General features: G+C 38.7%; 1 protein-coding gene across 3 annotated transcripts in view; it reads left to right on the forward strand.

Annotated features, from left to right (window-relative positions):
- Nucleotides 1-17,722, forward strand: part of LYN (LYN proto-oncogene, Src family tyrosine kinase) — a 47,893-nt gene extending 30,171 nt beyond the window's left edge. For all 3 annotated transcript variants that reach the window (XM_063299298.1, XM_063299300.1, XM_063299299.1), the window contains exons 3-13: nucleotides 158-203; nucleotides 298-406; nucleotides 1,669-1,767; nucleotides 1,878-1,981; nucleotides 7,142-7,291; nucleotides 8,142-8,294; nucleotides 10,797-10,979; nucleotides 12,818-12,894; nucleotides 15,434-15,587; nucleotides 16,069-16,200; nucleotides 17,019-17,722. In XM_063299298.1, the coding sequence (XP_063155368.1) occupies nucleotides 158-203; nucleotides 298-406; nucleotides 1,669-1,767; nucleotides 1,878-1,981; nucleotides 7,142-7,291; nucleotides 8,142-8,294; nucleotides 10,797-10,979; nucleotides 12,818-12,894; nucleotides 15,434-15,587; nucleotides 16,069-16,200; nucleotides 17,019-17,221 (1,410 nt within the window). In that variant the 3' untranslated portion in view covers nucleotides 17,222-17,722. The remainder of the gene's footprint in view (nucleotides 1-157; nucleotides 204-297; nucleotides 407-1,668; nucleotides 1,768-1,877; nucleotides 1,982-7,141; nucleotides 7,292-8,141; nucleotides 8,295-10,796; nucleotides 10,980-12,817; nucleotides 12,895-15,433; nucleotides 15,588-16,068; nucleotides 16,201-17,018) is intronic.
- Nucleotides 17,723-19,748: the final 2,026 nt, after the last annotated feature.

Consider the following 19,748-nt stretch of genomic DNA (forward strand, 5'->3'; position numbering starts at 1 on the left):
TGTATTCCTGATAAATTTGTATGCAGACATTTCAAACTGCAGTGCAGATGCTTAAAACACAGCCCAAAATAATCAACTTAGGAAAAAAACCTATATGATCTGTATTTTAAATTACAATAAGTCTGATGATATCAAATAACTTGTTATTTTGTTTTAGGGAAATGAAGATATTCTTTTGCCAGGTCAAAGGTTCTGTAAGGAAGGTATGTTTATAGAAAGTCATGATTACTACAAGAAATTGCCATTATTTGAGTATAATAAATGATTGAGAATATACTTATTGCATTTCTGCATTAGATGAGGAGAAAGAACATTGGGACATTGTGATAGCCTTATACCCTTATGATGGTGTTCAAGAAGATGACTTGTCTTTCAAAAAAGGAGAAAAAATGAGAGTTCTGGAGGAGTAAGTATAGAAGTCTTGCGTACGCTACTTTTACTTACTTCTAGGTAATTATGAGATTAGGGGTATGCTCAGCAATTAGTCTTAGATTGGCCATTTTAATTCCAGTAGGCCATAGCCGTTAGTCTTATTAAAATAATGCGTATAGCATGTGCCAGGTTAAAACTGGGAAAGTCTGTGTTCATTGGCCATGAAGTTCACAAGCTATCCACTGTTACTCAGGTTAACCTGTCCTGACCAGCTGGCCAATTGGATGGGTATAACAATACGGCCATTGGAATACATATCGCCTTTGTATATTTTCAAATTCAGTCTCTAGATCTCTTGCTGAAGAATCAGTTGATGGGAAAGATCAGAGGCAGAAGTCCTGCAGTATCACTTCTAATCTAAGTGTGTAATTCTGGCTCAGTCCCTTTTTTTTAAAGACAGCTTATGTTCCCATTCTTTCCCATTCAAAATGTTTGTAAACATATTGTCCTAAAACAGACATATATACCTTTATAGCCATATACACCTGTGTAACATTGGTTTCCATTTAAAAGTTTACTGCTTTTCCTCTATCCATAAAGTATTGCTTTAATAAACATATCAATCTCTAGACTATTGGGATTTGTTTTGCTAACAGAAATACTGTTACTTTCCATGGAAATGCAAATGTGGAAGTTAATGTGGATATCAGTATGTTGACCTGTATATTTCCTTAATTAGTCAGTCATCTAAAACTGTGTGATAAGCAATACCTGTTTTGGAAGTGAATGCAAGACCTAATATGCATGAGGTCTCAAACCAGTTTTGATCCCAAACATAATTAACTGATAATATGTTGGGCATATTCAGTAGCATGCTAAACCAAGCTTAATAGCTGTATATGGAAGGTAAGTGCTTGGCTCCACTGGTTTAGCTTTCTAACCAGCCTGTCTGGGAAACAGTTGTTATGTGTTAGTGAAGATCATAGTATGCCTTACAAACAGAGAATGTGGTTACTTTTGTCATTGAAACAGATATTTTTAGTAGTTTGCTTATTGCTGTGTTCTACAGTTAGACGAAGCAAGCAATATATTCTGCATTTGGATGATAAGCCCTAAACAGAGCAACTGTTTCATTGGATGTGATTCATGCTGAACCATTAATCCTCGATTAGTATGATTTCTGAACATAGTTATTGTTTCCTTCAATTGAAATGTAAGCTTATTTGAATGCTGCTGAGGTTGATCAGTGAAGTCTTTTTTACAAAAATAATGGTGTTTATTTTACTCTTTTTTTAGATATGGCGAATGGTGGAGGGCTAAATCCCTTACTACTAAGAAAGAAGGATTTATCCCAAGCAACTATGTTGCAAAAGTCAACACCTTAGAAACAGAAGAGTAGGTTTCTTTTAAAATATTTGATTTTCACTGCTATTTTTTTCCCATGTTCCAATTGTGAAACGATAAAAATATGTAACTTTTTAACTTTTTAAAATAATACTTTTCAGGTGGTTCTTTAAAGACATAACCAGAAAAGATGCAGAAAGGCAACTTCTAGCACCAGGAAATGCACCTGGAGCATTCCTTATCAGAGAGAGTGAAACATTAAAAGGTAGGTTTTCCGGATTTCATTGGAGCTGAAAATAAATTCAATTTTCTGTTTTAGAACTCTTAAACACAACACAAACTTCTCAATAAGCTTCTGTATGATAAAATTTTCTTGCAATATCTTGGGCATTCCATGAAAAGAAAAACTTCTTCCATTCACGGAACCAGAATCTAGCAGAGACATTTCCACTCTTGCTAGATTCCCTCTAAAGAGAATTTATTGATGATGAAACCAGGAATAAGACTTGAGGGTATATGTAGTTATAATATACATTGCTGTTCAAATTGATCCTTCCTTTCCTTTGATTTATATGGCTGCCTAAGTTACAAAAGAGCTTACAGTTGGATAGTAGCATAAAAACAGAGGAATAAAAACATAACACAGCAAACACCAGAACAGAATAACAGAATAATCAAGGCCAATGATTGCATAGTCCATTTAAAAACAAAACAAAACAAAACAAAAAAACCCTTTCATTCTGGACAGATTCATCTTATGCTCTGGTCTAATGCCCAGGGGAAGAGCCAGGTTTTCGGGCCTTAAAGAAGGCCAGTAGTGTTGTGGCCATCTGAATCTTAAGGGGAATGTTGTTCCATGGGGCAGGACTGTGACAGAGAAGGCATGGCACCTGGATTCTGCCAGGTAACATTGTTTCATAGAAGGAACCTGAAACATGCCTACTTGCCAGATATCAAGGGACAAGCAGAGATACAGGTGTCCCACACATAATCTGGCCCTTTATAGGGGTTAAACAGCACCTTGAATTTCACCCAGAAACGTATAGGAAGCCAGTGATGTTACAATGGCACACCAAGTTGTGCCCATAATTGCTCATACTATATTCTAGATTGATTGCAGTGTCCAGGTAGAAGGCAGCTTTGTGTAGAGCATTTAGTAGTCCATATGGATAGTGACTAAGATGTGAGTGACTGTGAGACGGGCCCCCAATCCAGGAATGTGTGGAATTCGATATCTGCAAAGACACTCCTGGCCATGGCTGCTACCTCCTATTTCAGCAGGAGCCAAGAGTATAAGAGGACCCCCAAATTGTGCACCAATTCCATCTGGAGGAATACAACTCTACCCAGAACTAAAGGAGGAGAGTCCCTAGAACTGAGGGATCCCAAAATCCACAGTCTCTGACTATTGCTTGGGTAGAGCCAAGGCCTGTTCTTTCCCATCAGGCCCCCACAGCTTCTAGACATAGGGAAAGAACCTTTACAGCATCACATGGTTGCTCTAGGTTGGACTTGTATAACTGGATATCATCAGTATACTGAGGATACCTGACCTTGTACAAGGAACTGATTTTACACAGTGGTTTCATGTAGCTGTGTTCTGCCAAGTGTCCAGGCAGTGAGGTGCCCAGACAATTGGTTCTTTTATATCCAGAGACAATAAGCACGCTAGTGAATAAAGAGATTTTAAGCTTTATTATTAACTTAAGTGAAGAGATTTAAACAGAAACACAGTTTAGGCAGATTAAACAGAAGCATAAACAGCATAACATAAAGAAAAATCATGCCAAGCAAGTTGATATCCAATCTCCCATAGGCTGTCTGGACTCCCTTAGTAAAGACAGCGGAGATACCCCAGGGCAGCTCAATTTCCACAGCACCCAGCGCTCAGGTCTGGGCAGAAGCTCCCAGCTCAAGAGGCAGTCCTAAGGGTTTTATCAAAGTCTGGCCCTAAAACCTTGTGACCCTGTTTCCATGGTGCAGAGGCTGCAGGATCTGATCTTGACTGGATAGTTCCAGGGTCTGGAGTACCTGTTTATGACATGATCCAAGAGCCTCGGGAGCTATACAGATAAGCTAGTGCTTAACAAAAACAATCTTGGGGTTTCTTTTCTCCCCCCCTTTCAAACAAAAGTAAAAAAAAAACAAGCCAGCTAAACATTACTGTGACTCAGAATAAAGTCTATTTTATTTATTTATTTATTTATTTATCAAATTTTATCACCTCCTATCTCCCCCTCAAAGGAGGGACTCTGGGCAGTTTACAATAAAAACAGAGTTAAAATTCAAAGAATTATAAATACAATAAGAATAAAAATGAGATAGAATCTAGATGGCTGAGAGTTCTCTATCAGTCTGTGAGTATAATGGGCCCTTTTAAAATCATTCTGTGGCACTAGCCATCCCCAGGAATGGCTATTCCCCTTCCCATTCCAGCCTGCTGGCAAAACCAGGTTTTTAGTTTTTTACGGAAGTCCAGGAGCGAGAGGGCCTGTCTCACCTCTGTGGGAAGAATGTTCCAAAGGGCGGGAGCTACTGCAGAGAGGGCATGCTTCTGAGACCCCACCGGATGGAATTCTTTTACGGATGGGGTCCATAACATGCCCTCTCTTTATGACCGAGTGGGACAGGTTGTTGTGATGGGGATGAGACAGTCCCTCAGGTAACCTGGCCCCATGCCATGTAGGGCTTTAAAGATAATAACCAACACCTTGAATTGGACCCGGAAGCAAACTGGCACCCAGTGCAGCTCACGCAGCAAAGGTGTTACATGTGCAAACCTTGGAGCACCCAAGATTGCCCACACGGCTGCATTCTGGACCAGTTGTAGCTTCCGGATATTCTTCAAGGGTAGCCCTATGTAGAGCGCATTACAGTAGTTTATACGGGAGATGACCAGGACGTGAGTGACTGTTTGAAGGACCTCTTGGTCCAGGAACGGGCGTAACTGTGCACAACATGAAGTTGAGCAAAGGCCCTCCTGGCCACGACTGCCACCTGCTCTTCAAGCAGGAGTCATGATTCCAAGAGAACCCCCAAGTTACGCACCGGGTCTGTCTGTGGCAGTGTAACCCCATCCAGAACTAAAGATGACAATTTCCCAGAACCTGAGGTGCATTAATCCACAGCCACTCCATCTTACTAGGGTTCATGGTGACGGATGATCTCACCCAGAGGTTTATGTAAATGTTAAAAAGGAGCGGAGAGAGTACCGAGCCCTGTGGCACCCCACAAAGAAAGGGCCGTGGGCTGGATTTCTCGCACCCTATTAACACCGATTGGGACCGGCCCTGGAGGAAGGAGGTGAACCAGTGTAAAACCACGCCACCTACTCCCAACTCCCTGAGCCAACCCAAAAGCTTTGTGTGGAGGAGAAAATCAAAATATGTCACTTAAACTCCTTGAAATTCCATGGTCTTCCTCATTGCCACTACAAGCTGTTAAACAGGAGTAGAGAGAAAGGACTCCATAGAGAAGTGTTTTTAAGTTAAATCTCCCTCCACCCGCACTTCCTCCAGCCTTGGAGAAAGGGAGAGAACCACTGCAATACCATGCCTTCCACTCCTTGAAGCCAGTCCAGAAGAGTACCACGATCAATGGTATTGAAGGCCACTGAAGAGACTGTGGAGGGCTAGGACAGCTGCACTTTCACCATGCCGATCTTGCCAAAGGTCATCTACAAGTGCAATCAATGCCATCTTGGCACTATATTCCAGTCTGAAATCTAACTAAAAAGTGCCCAGATAATCCATTTCCTTCAGGACTGTTGCAACTGTAAACCAACTGCCTTCTCAACAACCTTCTCTAAATAGAGAAGGTTGGAGACCAGACAAAAATTATCTAGTACCATTGGATCCAGGGCTGGCTTCTTGAAGGCACGACAAATAACCACCTTTTTAAGAGGCAGAGGGAGCATCCCCTGTCTCAAGGATGCATTTACCACTGTCTGGATCCAACCAGATGTTATATGCTGGGAGACCTTAACCAACTGAGAGACTTTCCTCATCCTCAGGATCAGTAGGTTCAAATTCTTCCCCAAATTCTTCAGATACGCTCTGAGGGATCTGCACAGCCAGAGTCTAACTCGGAGTGAGTTGGAGCAATTTTATCCAACAGATGTTTCTCTGGCCTCTCCTTCTCCAGGAAAAATTGGGTTACTCTAAACAAGGTCCCTGGATGGCTCTCTTGCAGGTGTTATAAGAGTAGAAAAATAACCATGCTTTGCCCCTTTTATTACTACAAGGTTACCATTAAGAAAGGATTTTGAAATCTTTATCTCATGTCCTTTCTCTAATGGAAAGAAAAATGCAGTTCTTAATCTATGTGTTTCATTTCAGTATATAGGCATGCCTATTCCTTTTGCCATGATCTGCTCTAGTGATTGATTGTTGATTGATTATGTGCCATCCAGACGTTTTTGACTCCTTGAGACTAGGTAGGTAGGTAGGTAGGTAGGTAGGTAGGTAGATAGATAGATAGATAGATAGATAGATAGATAGATAGATAGAGGAGCTCCAGTAAAGGAATAGGATATGGAAAGTTGCCCTCCAGATGCCAGTTCTGCTATGTGATTATAGTTCCTGGATTTCCATTGTGTGAAGAAAAGGGAAGTGTTTAAGGGAAATAGTTGTAGTAATGTCTATTTCACATCCCTTTGAGACTCTTACTAAACTCAAAATACATTTCTATTCACTTGTAACATAATGTAATTGTTTGTACTTGTAAGAAATGCAGGTGGAATCAGTGGCACAGTGGGAAAAATATTTTATAAGATGATTAACAATAGTGGGAAAACAGAACCAGTGTCCCATGATTATTTCCCTTTGTTCTGAATCATTGTTGGTTCAGAGGAGAGTCAGAATTGTTCACCCAGGAAAGTGTTGCTTTTATTTATTTATTTATTCACTTATTTAAGATGCCATTTTTCAACAAATGGCAAAACTTTTTTCCAGAAGTCTGTTCTTCCTAAAGTAGTAATTTTTTTTTATTGCCAATCCATTTAGAAGACATCAGAAAAATATCAGTTTGATGTACCTAATCTCAGCTGCCTTACTGTAATGATATGTGGGAATGACCTTGGGAGACAGCAGGAGCCGCCACCAGGGGAACGGTCGGATAAGAGGCACTGTAGCCTGCAGCAGGGATGTGGGCATGGCAAACGTCTCAGAAGGGACCCTTCTTGTTCCTTGGACAGTAAAGGCGAGTAGGGAGAAATGTACTTTCAGACTTGCAAGATTCTGTTAATGTAACCTTACAATAAAGATACAGCAAGTTGATCTGGGTGTGTTTCCTGTCTGGACTACCTCACAAGGCTGACACAGTTTAACCTTTTCTTTATTAAAATTGTTTTTCAGCTAACTTCAAAGGTAGCAACCAACTGGCAATTATTTTATGGTGTTGTTTTGTTTGTTCGTTTTGTCCACAGGTAGTTATTCATTATCAATTAGAGACCATGATGGACAAAACAGTGATGTTGTTAAGCACTACAAAATCAGAAGCCTAGACAATGGAGGCTATTACATCTCTCCAAGAATTACTTTTCCTTGTATCAGTGATATGATCAAACATTACCAAAGTAAGTCAGTCACTTTATTGAAGTACTTATCAAATACTAGCCATTACTGAAAACATTTCTGCATTTCAGATTACTTAAAATCAAATAGATTACAAGGTAAATTGTGTCAAGGGTGAACATCAGTGTAAGTCCAGGACAATTCTCAGAAGGGTGGAGATCGAAATAATTCAGTGTGAAACAAAGATAAGCTTAAGTGCAGTCTAAGGAATATCAGCTTGGCTTGAAATGGGACACTTTTGAGATTATCAACAATGTAATTATTTGTATAACACTGTGGCAGTCTTTGAACATATTTGCTGTGGGAAAGAAAAACCACAGTTGATATTTAAGGGAGTGCAATTTCGTTCATTCACAATAAAGTTTTATATAGATATTTTCAGATCTTTCTCTTCCCTTTATGCCTATATTCACCACTTTGTGAAGATATAACTGATGAGTATTCCTTAAATACTATTCCATGTTTCTTTGAATGTATAATGCATGGCAAATATCTATGTTTAGTTAAAAATACAAGCATTAATTTCATATTTCTAAGTTTGAATATCATGGCTGATGTAAGCAAGAAGTTCCTTTTGATCTGTTATAATTAGCAAAATATATTTCGCTGGATATTCACCAAACATAACTTACTGAAATTTATATATGTTTAATGGTTGTCCATAGACACCCTTTCTGACTACTATCAGCCATTAACAAATCTTTCCAGTTCTATGATAACTATGCTGCTGTCATTACAATATCTTCCTGTTAATGGCACAAGGCAGCACTTCATCAAGTAACATTTTAAATTGAAAATCACTGCAAACATGTTTCTGATGATACAAATGTAGGGTGTTTGTTTCTTAAACAGAGCAAGCAGATGGCTTATGCAGAAAGCTGGAGAAAGCATGTATTAGTCCTAAACCACAGAAACCGTGGGATAAAGATGCCTGGGAAATCCCTCGAGATTCAATCAAATTAGTGAAAAAACTTGGAGCGGGGCAGTTTGGAGAAGTTTGGATGGGTAAGGTGCCCATTTTATGTGGATAATTTATCAGAAGCTTGTAACATGTAAATGGCGGAGGGTGGGGAGGAGAGAACTGTGGCTCCTGAGTCTTCCCTTGGTAACATCCAAAGCCTTCTCTGATCATGATTACTAAGAATTGGTGATGCTGTTTTCTGCCATCCTGAGGCAGGAAATACATGACAGCAATACTATAAAGCCCTAACATTGTCTTAACGCTGCTTTAAAATATAAAAGCGGATTTCTAACCCCCTTCCCCAAATTAAAATAAATATCCTGGCTCCACCTACGTGCATAATCACCCCACATAATGCAAATCTTAGAGTACTTCTCCACAATGGTATCTGTTCCTCAACTCTGAAAAGTTTATTGATAAGCATTATTCTATCTATCTATCTATCTATCTATCTAAGTTTTATCACCACCCGTCTCCCCACTCAAAGAGGGACTCTGGGCAGTTATATTCAAAATACGTACTACATTGCTTTGTGTTATATGTTCCTTTTCAGTGATACTGTGCAGGAAATGAACCAAGTCCATGAGTTTGGAAAAAAGAAACATTTTGTCCAAATCTAAGGTTCTGCGTTCAAATCACTGTGTGTAGCCTATGTACCCCATCGACTTCTCTCCACTGCTTACTCGTCATATTTATAAGAAAGCAATTTAATTGTTTCTTAACTGCTAATCATTTTCTCAGGATCATGGGGGTGGGAGGAGAGAGAGAAGGTTAACCTCATCCTTATTGTGATGAACCTTATTAGAGCAGGCAAAGAGTGATCTTGCTGGCTCTTGCTGTAGATGTAACTACTGGTAATGGATTTCTGATAACAGTCACAAAACAATAGTGTTGATCAGGATCACTGAACTGAGTGAGCATACAAGAAGAGAGAGGTGACAGAAGTTGAGAGAGAGTGGGTGTGTCCTTTCCCAACATCCTTCATGTAGCTGTCAAAAAAAGCCAGTATGGTTCCCACCCCCACCCCCCAAATGTTGCAGCTCCTGAGGTCATGAGTGAGTAAAGTGGGCCTTCCAAAAGTTGTTGAACAATTTCCCTGAACATTTCTTGTAATCAGTCATATAGAACATGTGAATACGTACATCTTGCACTCAGCACATGGTATAGCAAGCAAGAATCTCTTGTCTATCTCTGGTGTGATGAGAAAAGGCATTAGGTCAGATAATACAGAAATAGAGCTATATTTTAATAAAGCAGTTCGCTCGTAGCATGAAGCTGTGCTTTTCGCAGTACTTGGAAGATGGGTGGTGCAGAATAAATCTTTGTTGGTGGTATTCTTGAGTTCAGTTGCATTTCTGTTTTCTTTTGCCCACTGAATGTCTCTCTCTGCAGTTTAGTGAACCCATTTCCATATGGCCATGCCTTCCCCCTCCTGTCACAATTTGTTAATTTAACAGAAAATACATCTTCATATAAAATGTCGGTCATATATGCAACTCTGTATAATTTAAAGATGAAATATGCTTCTCAGGCATCATCTTGGGATTTTTGCTATTTAGTACAGCCATACAAGACATTTTGCAAAATGAATTAATATACTGTAGGCTAGTGAAGTGCTGTCATCTGCAGAAGGAAGTACCAATTTCAGGAAGTTATGTTCCTGCATCTTTATGTGAAAAAGAAAGGGGAGGGTGTTTCTGGTTCAAGATGTTTCCTCTTGTTTATGTAGCCACTTTGTCATCTAAATTTGGCATACTGTAGTCCTCTGTGAGTAACTGCTGTACAATGACAAAATTACTGCACTGTGAAGCCAAACTACATGCTTCTGCTGCTAATGTCTGCCATCATGCAAATTAGCTTGTCACTCACCTCATGTAGAAATCTCTGGAACTGAACACCATTAGTCTATAGATTTCCATTGTCTTTGCCTTCCCATAAGGACATGTATTTTGCTTTGTTTGCTCCATAATGCTTTTAGTGTGGCAAAGAAATCCAAGAAAGCTAATGAAAGGGGACATACTAACAAGGCCAGAAGGTCCTGTACAGGTGATCATCGATTTACGACCATTCATTCAGCAACCATTCAAAGTTACAAGGGTGCTGAAAAAATGGACTTAGGACTAGTCCCCAAAGTTACAGCCGTTGCACTGACCCCCCGGTCACACAATCAAAATTTGGGCACTTGGCAGGTCGCCTGCACTTATGACTGCAGGGGCACTTTAACTCCCCCCACCCACCATCTCCCTCCATTTCTGCCCTTTTGGCAGCCATGCACTCTGCCGCATACCCCTGCTGCCCCCCACTGCCGCTTCCAGCTGAAAGCCTGAAAAAAGGCTGCTTTAATGAATAACATACCTTGCATTTAATAAATGCAAGACCCAAATTACTTTTTCCAGATCAATTAATATGTGGGGAACACCAGGTTCAATAAGGCTGGACTCTTGCATATGTACAGCATAGTGCAAAGTGACATGTCTAGATATTTACATTTAAGCTGATTTGTATTAATTTAGCTTTTTGGATTCATTTTATCAATCTCATTCTAGGTTACTATAATAACAATACCAAAGTTGCAGTGAAAACTTTGAAACCTGGCACTATGTCTGTCCAAGCATTCCTGGAAGAAGCCGACCTGATGAAATCACTCCAGCATGACAAGCTGGTGAGACTATATGCTGTTATCACCAAAGAAGAACCTATTTACATAATAACTGAATATATGGCAAAAGGTACGCATTATTGAATGCACTGTCAAAAATACTATTTATTGATAGTCATTCGCTCTGGAGTAGAGAGACTGTCTTCATTAACTTGAATCTGAGCAGGACCGTTGGCCTCTTATCTGGGACATTGGCCTTTTTTTTTGGACGAACTGTTCTCTATAAATTAAAGTACAATGCAGGAATATATTATGCATAGCATTCTTTCCCTGCTTGGTTCCCTCCAGATGTCTCTGAGAGTATAAAGTCCAGAATTCCCAGGATACATGGCTATGATGTGGCAGTTGAAGTCCTAATGTGCTTGAGGAATGCAATAGCAATGTTTACTAATTCACTTGTTGGCTGAGTTCACAGTTTGCACTCAGCATAATGTGGTTTGTTAAGCTTTGGTGTAAATTCAGCCAACTGTGGGTTATTCAGTAGATCATAATATAAAATTCGATACCATCGACCATGGTATCCTTTTGGGACGGCTCAGGGAGTTGGGGGTGGGCAGCGCAGTTCTGCGCTGGTTCACCTCCTTCCTCCAGGGCCGGTCCCAGTCGGTGGTGATAGGAGAGGAGAGATCCGACCCTCAACCCCTCCATTGTGGGGTGCTGCAGGGTTCAGTTCTCTCTCCTCTCTTGTTTAACATCTACATGAAACCACTGGGTGAGATCATCCGTCACCACGGGTTGAGGTATCATCAGTATGCTGATGATACCCAATTATTCATCTCTATCCCGGGTGAGGTAAGTGATGCAGTGACTGCCCTTTCTCAGTGCCTGGGGGCTGTGGGGGTCTGGATGGGGAACAACAGGCTTCAACTGAACCCTGGTAAGACGGAGTGGCTGTGGGTTGATGGGGCTTCATCTTCCAGAAACTGTCATCTTTAGTTCTGGATGGGGTGGCACTGCCCCAGACAGACTCAGTGCATAATCTGGGGGTTCTCCTGGACTCACAACTCCTGCTCGAAGAGCAGGTGGCAGTCGTGGCCAGGAGCGCCTTTGCGCAACTTCGGGTTCTGCACCAGTTATGCCCGTTCCTGGATCGTGAAGCCCTCCGAACAGTCACTCACACCCTGGTTATCTCCCATATAGACTACTGCAATGCGCTTTACATGGGGCTACCCCTGAAGAGTATCCGGAAGCTTCAGCTGGTCCAAAATGCAGCCACGCGGGCTATTTTTGGTGCCCCTAGGTGGGCACATATAACACCGTTGCTGCACGAGCTGCACTGGGTGCCAGTTTGCTTCCAGGTCCAATTCAAGGTGTTGGTTATTACCTTTAAAGCCCTACATGGCACGGGGCCAGGTTACCTGAGGGACCATCTCATCCCCATTACATCGGCCCGCCCCACCCGATCATCCAGAGAGGGCATGTTACGGACCCCGTCCATAAGAGAATTTCATCTGGTGGGATCCAGGAAGCGGGCCTTCTCTGTGGTGGCCCCTGCTCTCTGGAATATCTTGTCCCCAGAGGTGAGGCAGGCCCCTTCTCTCCTGACCTTCCGGAAGGCCCTGAAGACCTGGTTTTGCCATCTCGCCTGGGGTGGGAAAGTGAATAACCATTCTTGGGGGTGGCTCGCACCCTAGAGTCCCTCCCACCAGCCTGGGTTTTACATTTCTCTTGGATTTTATTTATTTATTGGGTTTTATTATAATTGTTTTATGTGATTTTAATGTTTATGTTTTATGGGGAATTTTATTGTAAACCGCCCAGTGTCCCTCTTCTGGGGGAGATGGGCGGTGGCTAAATATGAGTAATAAAATAAATAAATAAATAAAATAGCATAGTTTAGCACAATCTGGAAACCAAGATGATCAGAATACTTCTGCTTTATTTGTATTTCTTGTTTTACCCACACAGGAAGCTTATTGGATTTTCTGAAGAGTACCGAAGGGACAAAAGTACTACTACCAAAGCTCATTGATTTCTCAGCTCAGGTAAACAATATTAGATATTAAATTAAGAAGCAGACTGTTCTTGTTGCTATAGTAAAATAATAGAACTATGTGTCTAGATTGAAGTATATAAATTGTTATCAAACTACATAGTATAGTAGGATGTAACTGGGCTCAACTTGATTAAAGGCATGTAAGAGTATCCCTTGAAACCATAATTACAGCTTATCAACAAAGCTAGCATTATTGTGTAAACTTCAGTTTAATTATGAAGTAGTAATTAATCGTCTTTACAGAGCTGTTGCCTATCAGCCATTCTGAATTATTGTCTGGGCTTCTGTGATGTCATGGAATAAGCATACGTATTCTAAATGCAAGTAACAACATAGCAGGAAAAAAACTATTTTTCTGCTTCAGGAGAACAGTTCTTGCAGTCTTTAGGGGCTTACTATGGCCAATTGGTACTGCAAAGGCCAATACAAGAAATGCCAACTGGGTGTGAGTCTGGCTTCCCAGGAAGACTCATACTTGTTTTGATTATGAACTTTGGAAAAGAGAAGCTCCAGAGCTATAAATGACTAAACTTTGGATTGTTTTGAAAAATCATTAGGAACTGAATTTCTTTATCCATGTAAATGCATTAAGCATGTTATTTCAAGCCAGTTCCGAGGAAGGAACAGAGACTGGGCTCCTTCCAACTAGTTTGAGAAATCTTCAAGATTTCTGTAAGTTTAGAGATGGGTTCATTTGCATTCCTCTTTCTCCAGTGAAAGAGGAAATGACTCTTATATAGGGTGGGCCCCGCTACTATAAGGGAGCAGAACCAGTGAAGCCAAGGGCACAGAAGATAAGAAAGAAGAAGGGGGGAGAAACACACCGCATTTTGTAAATAGTTATTCATCTTCCATCTTCCTCACTTTCCTTCTCATTAAATCAAATAGCAGCTAGTCAGAATACACTAATACCCTATTAGGTATTCACTCCAAAACCTAGCACAGTAGAAAGAAAAATATAAATAGATCTGGATATACATAGCTTCAGTTACGTTGCAGTTAAAAATTATGATTGTATTTACCACAGGACAAAATACTAGATAGCAGTGTGTCTTCTAACATATGCTTTGAACATGAACTTAATTTCCTGTTGTAAAATTTAGCCTTGGCCTGGTTTAGTAGAATCCTCTTGAAAGAATCTCAGTATACCAGGATATATACCTCTATATCCTTTTCATATTGTTTTTTTTTCTTTTTCTAGTGAATTATTTTCTATGAACATTCTGACTTTGTTTTCAAAAACATTATAAATCATATTTTAGATTTAAAATCATCTAAGTTCATTTTTAAAATTAACATTTAAAACATGTTTAATCTAATTAAATATTTCTCATATAAAAAGCATTCAGCAGTTACGATAGTATAGTGAGAAATGCCACAAGTATTTTTCCATTGCCTAACCCTCAAGAAGAGGAACAAGAAGAGGACAGTTTCTCTTTTTATATATGCTTAGCTGCATTTAAAAAACATACAGATAGTCATGATATCTATTTACGGTATTATGGTTTTTGAGTTGCTGAAATTCAGCTTCAAGTTAGGTTAATTGCAACTGACTTCTATCTTTCTATTAATCTTCCAGTGAATTGAGTTGATTTGTTTATTCAAGCTCAAGTTCTGGTCTTAACCTTTCAAAATCTACATGGCTTGACATACTGTAGGTATATGCCACTTTCAGGGAGATTTGGCCTGTCCAGTCTACTTGATGCAGGCTTGGAGTTCCCCACACATATGAGGTGGGAAGAGTGGGGGCCTGAAGGGAATATTTTTCTTTGGTGTCCCAACCTTGTAGAAGTTTTTCACCAGAAGTTCAGATGGCACCTGCCCAGGCATCTTTCAGGAAAACAGAATTCATCCAAAGGGTGTTGAAATCCTAATGAACTCTTTATCAGTGTTGGAATTGTCACTATGGCTTTTATGATTTAACACATTATATTGCCATTATATTGCTTTATCTTTGACTTATGGTTTGTTGTTATCAACCAACATGTTATATATTGATCCTGATTCTGCAGTACATCAGTTTAATAAATAAAATTAAGTGCCCCTTCAAAGATCATCACAGTCCTAATAAATATTGTTATAGAAGCAATTCCCATCAAAATCAAAGGTTAATGTGTATTTTAAAAAATATAACTTAAATACCAGTTATTTAAATAGGACACAACTCAGTGGCCACCTGCTTTGTCTCTATTTTTGTTATCTGGAAAGAAATGGAAAATGTCATACTTAGATTTAAGCCTCTGCCCTCTGGACTGGAAACAGATACACTCCAAATATAACATTTAGACACATTTTGTAATATAGTATAACAATCTGCATTGAACAGCAACCATTGTTTAACAAAAATATTCTTACAATTTTTATTATTCAGATACAGATAAAAGGAGATACTAGGCTTGTATGTAAAATGGGGATATTAAAATAGAATACAAACTATTGTTAGTGAATTATTTTCAGATATTTTTGTGCGTATGAGAGTAGCAAGGCAACACAACAGAAAAATTAAGACCCTTTATTTGTTGTTGCAGATTGCAGAGGGGATGGCATATATTGAAAGAAAAAATTACATACATCGGGATCTGAGAGCAGCAAATGTTCTAGTTTCAGAATCACTTATGTGTAAAATAGCTGATTTTGGCCTTGCAAGAGTAATTGAAGATAATGAATATACAGCCAGGGAAGGTTGGTATTGCTTTTTAATTTTAATGTACTTAAGAATGTTTCCCCCCCCCCAGGGCCGCTTATTTAGATATTCCATGGCCCAGAGCAAAGAGTATGCAGCCCACCCTGAACTTCCTGTTGCTATAGTCACACAAACAGAGGAGACACATTACTTCATTGCACAGTAAAAATATGGACACCTTCTATGACCACTGCTGGAAAAGGGGTTGGAAAGAATTCCAGAAGCCATGATCTGTATGTTTCCCTACCTTGTTCTCTGTTGATTGAAGGGCAATTATAGTAAGACGGGATGAGGAAGAAAACAGGTTTCCATGTTTTTCCTATAGTAAGACGGGATGAGGAAGAAAACAGGTTTCCATGTTTTTCCTAGAAGACATTGTCCAATCACCTCAGAATACTTTCCAATTTCTCAACCATCTCTCACTTTTTGATGTCTATAACATAAATCTAGATTTAAGATGGAATTTTTGTCCTTCCGTAGGTGCAAAGTTCCCTATCAAATGGACAGCACCAGAAGCCATTAACTATGGTTCGTTTACTATTAAATCTGATGTGTGGTCCTTTGGAGTTCTTCTGTATGAAATAATTACTTATGGAAAAATTCCTTATCCAGGTTTGTGCTTCTTCCTATTTATTGCTCTGTTTTGTTTATACTATTTAAAGAAGTATCAGAGTCAATCAAAGGTATGCATTAAACATAGTTATTTGGTGCTATGTTTTAATATTTTGGTGATAAATCAGAGGGGAAAAGGAGGTAGGAAAGTGTGGGTGCAGCTACATCAGTTGGAGCAGTGTTTTATTATCCAAGCCAAAATAAAGCAGCAGTACAACCCACAATTAAGTAACTAAAATTCAACAGTTTAGGTTGTTTCACCAGTTGCATCTCTTCCTAGAAAATGAGAGTCTAAACCTGATTATTCTTGTATAATTGGATATTTTTTTCCTATTGTTGCCAAGGGTTAAAATGTATGCTTTTGGCCAGTATTGCCATGGCCTTTGCTGAACAGGAAGAGGCAAAATGCATGCAGTCCTGGCTAAACCCATTGCAGCATTCAGAGGCCAAAGCAATTGAAGTGTGGTCCTGCCCATTCCTAGGTTACAAGGAACATTTCAGCTGTATTCAACTGAGTATAAAATGTCAAGACTTTTCTTAAAAGCCTAGAAATAAAATTGAGATTAGACTTTTGAATAACAATATGCTCTTTTTGTATTTTGAAGTTTCATGAATTTTCACAAATAATTTATTTAGGTTAAGGAAATCTATTTAATTTCTCTAGTAAGCAAATCCTGCCCATTTTGTGAATACAATGGATATAAGCACATGATTTACACTTAGAAATACATATTTTTCTTTTCTAAACCAGCTCTTCTTGCTCTGATATAATCAGATCAACCAACTTAAAAATACCTTTATTTTACTTTTTATTTCAGGTATGAGTAATTCTGATGTAATGGCAGCCCTTCAACGTGGTTATCGCATGCCATGCATGGAAGCTTGCCCCTCTGAGCTTTATGATATCATGAAAACATGCTGGAAAGACAAAGCAGAAGAGAGACCAACATTTGAATATTTACAGAGTGTCCTTGATGATTTCTACACAGCTACTGAAGGACAATACCAGCAGCAGCCATAGAAAAAAGGCACTTTTGCTCTTACTGCAAAATGGCAGAGACCTTTTAATAAGACAATGTGGTTGAGCCAGTTCTTCTATATTTACGTATGTACATGTGTTGGGATACGCTAAATATTGTGGTTCCTCAAACTGGAAGCTAGAGCTCAAGTGAGCAAGACAAATTATCAACGTCCTGCTGAAGGCTTAGAAGTTTTCTTCTTCAGTGATGCTTTCTTTGTATTTATATTAAGTAAACTACTAGGTAAAAGGAATTTTGATATAACAGAAGACCATCCTCTACAAAATCCTCACCCAAATAATTTTTTTTTAACACATGCAAGCAAAACCAAAACTCCATGAAGGCAATCAAAACATACTCCAAATAGCCATCAGCAACATGCTTCTGGAAAAAGATATTAGTCTGTTTTACGGCCAAGCTGGAAGTTATATGGGAGTTGATCAGCTACTGAGTTTTGTTTATTGAAAATCTGCCAAAGATATTGATCAGAGGGGTCCCTTTATCTTTCTACCATTCTACCATTTCTTTGATATATATATATATATATATATATATATCAATCAATCAATCAATCTGTTCCATCAGTATGGCTGAAAATTTCCTTTTAAAAGCATCCTTCAAAAATGGGTAGTATGAAATATGCGGGAATTGAGAAGGAATGACATCATTTTAGAATGATCTTTTGTGGTTTTCTTTAACAGCTATTTTCCATTCTTAGTTTTTTTTCCCCCTTTGATTATATCATTTTGTCAAATATGTTTGGGGTAAAAGCCAACTAAAAAGTTTAGCTTCAGGAATGCAATTGCATATTACAACTAAAATTATATGTTTTGGCACACACAGACTATACAGTGAAAGGCAATTGCACTTAAAAAAAAATCATATTGATAAGGAGTCCTAGCACACGGTTCACATTAAACTGCAAACAGTATGATAGATTGCCAAAGGTACCTCACAATTCTGTGCATCAGGATTTCTTAGTAGTACCCCCCCACCCCGTTTACTATATTATATACTGGGAGGACAGTGTTTTGGGTGAATCTTCTAAAATGCTTATTCACCATTCTGTTACTATTGGAACACCATGATTACACCTATGCTCAGTAGTGCTGGTCAATACTGTTTCACCCTTTTTTTAATGAATTTATTTGATAGACAGGTAATCAGACTGTCAACTTGTAAATACAATTTCAGTGTTATTGTGATTTTAATAAATAAGCATTTCTGAAAATTTGAACTGGTGCAATGTGAATTTCTTCTACCTTAGTACAATAACGGGACAATATCTTTAACAAATTAATTCTACTGTATTTACTTATTTGTTCCAGAATATGTTGTACTATACTGGAGTTTGCGGACATCAAATAGAAGTTCCCAACATCATTTCCAAAATATTTCTCAGGTTTTCCCAGTCATTCAAGTTTGTGTGCATCTGCTATTTTTCACTAAAACTCTAGTACAAAATAATCAATATATCCAAAGAATATTGTAATGTTTCCTGAACGTCAAAATACTTTCATTTTTTTCACATTCACCTAATAAGTAGAATTTCCAAAATGACTATACATATATAATTTGTTGAAAATGAAACTTTACAGCAGTGTACCCCTTTTTGTTCAGAAGTCTACAATTTTGATATTTTTTTACCATATAAAGAGTTAATAGTTTGACTACGTTCTGTTTCCTATTTTATGACATGTATCTGTGTTAAACATACTTATACTAGCTGATTGACAGCTTCTTAGAAAGTATTCTAGATGGGGCAGGTTTATCATCTTGCAGATATTGCTAAATTACAACTCTCAGCTGTCCTAGCTAGCTGGTCAATGGTGAAGGATGCTAGAAATTGCCCTTGAACAATGTCTGGAATACAAGTTCGCTTTTTTTCCTGTAATGTATCTCCTCTCATGATCATTACAAGATATTTTCAATTACATCTAATTTTTTTATCATCTGTTCAATAATGTCTGATCTTAGAGACTGCGTCGACAAGTCCCTGCAGTTTTCTTGGCAAGCTTTTTCGGCAGAAGTTGGGCTGAGAGGGAGTTACTGTCCCAAGGCCACCCAGCTGGCTTTGTGCCTAAGGTGGGACTAGAACTCACGGTCTGGTTTCTAGCCTGATGCCTTAACTGCTACACCAAACTGGCTCACATCTATTTATTAAATTATCCTAAATATTTTTCATTAAAAAAAATTCTAGCCATTATAGTTCATTTTTCCTTTCCTTGGGATTTTTAAAATACATTCTAGTATGGACCAGTAAATCCAGACTGTTTAGAAACTAATCTACAATTTTGAACAAATAGTAATGTAATAGCATGAAAGCACTTCTCTCTCTCTCTCTCTCTCTCTGTCTCAGACACACACACAGACACACACCATATTCTTTTGCCAGCTTAAATTCTACAAAATGTCAGTCTCCTTTTACTGGTTAAATATATAAAGTTAATATAAAATTTAATGTCTTGGGAATTCCATATGTTTTATTTCATTTATATGAAGAGGGGAAAATTATAGATGTTGAACATA

Source organism: Candoia aspera, chromosome 3 (genome assembly GCF_035149785.1).
Source record: "Candoia aspera isolate rCanAsp1 chromosome 3, rCanAsp1.hap2, whole genome shotgun sequence".
Classification (NCBI taxonomy): domain Eukaryota; kingdom Metazoa; phylum Chordata; class Lepidosauria; order Squamata; family Boidae; genus Candoia; species Candoia aspera.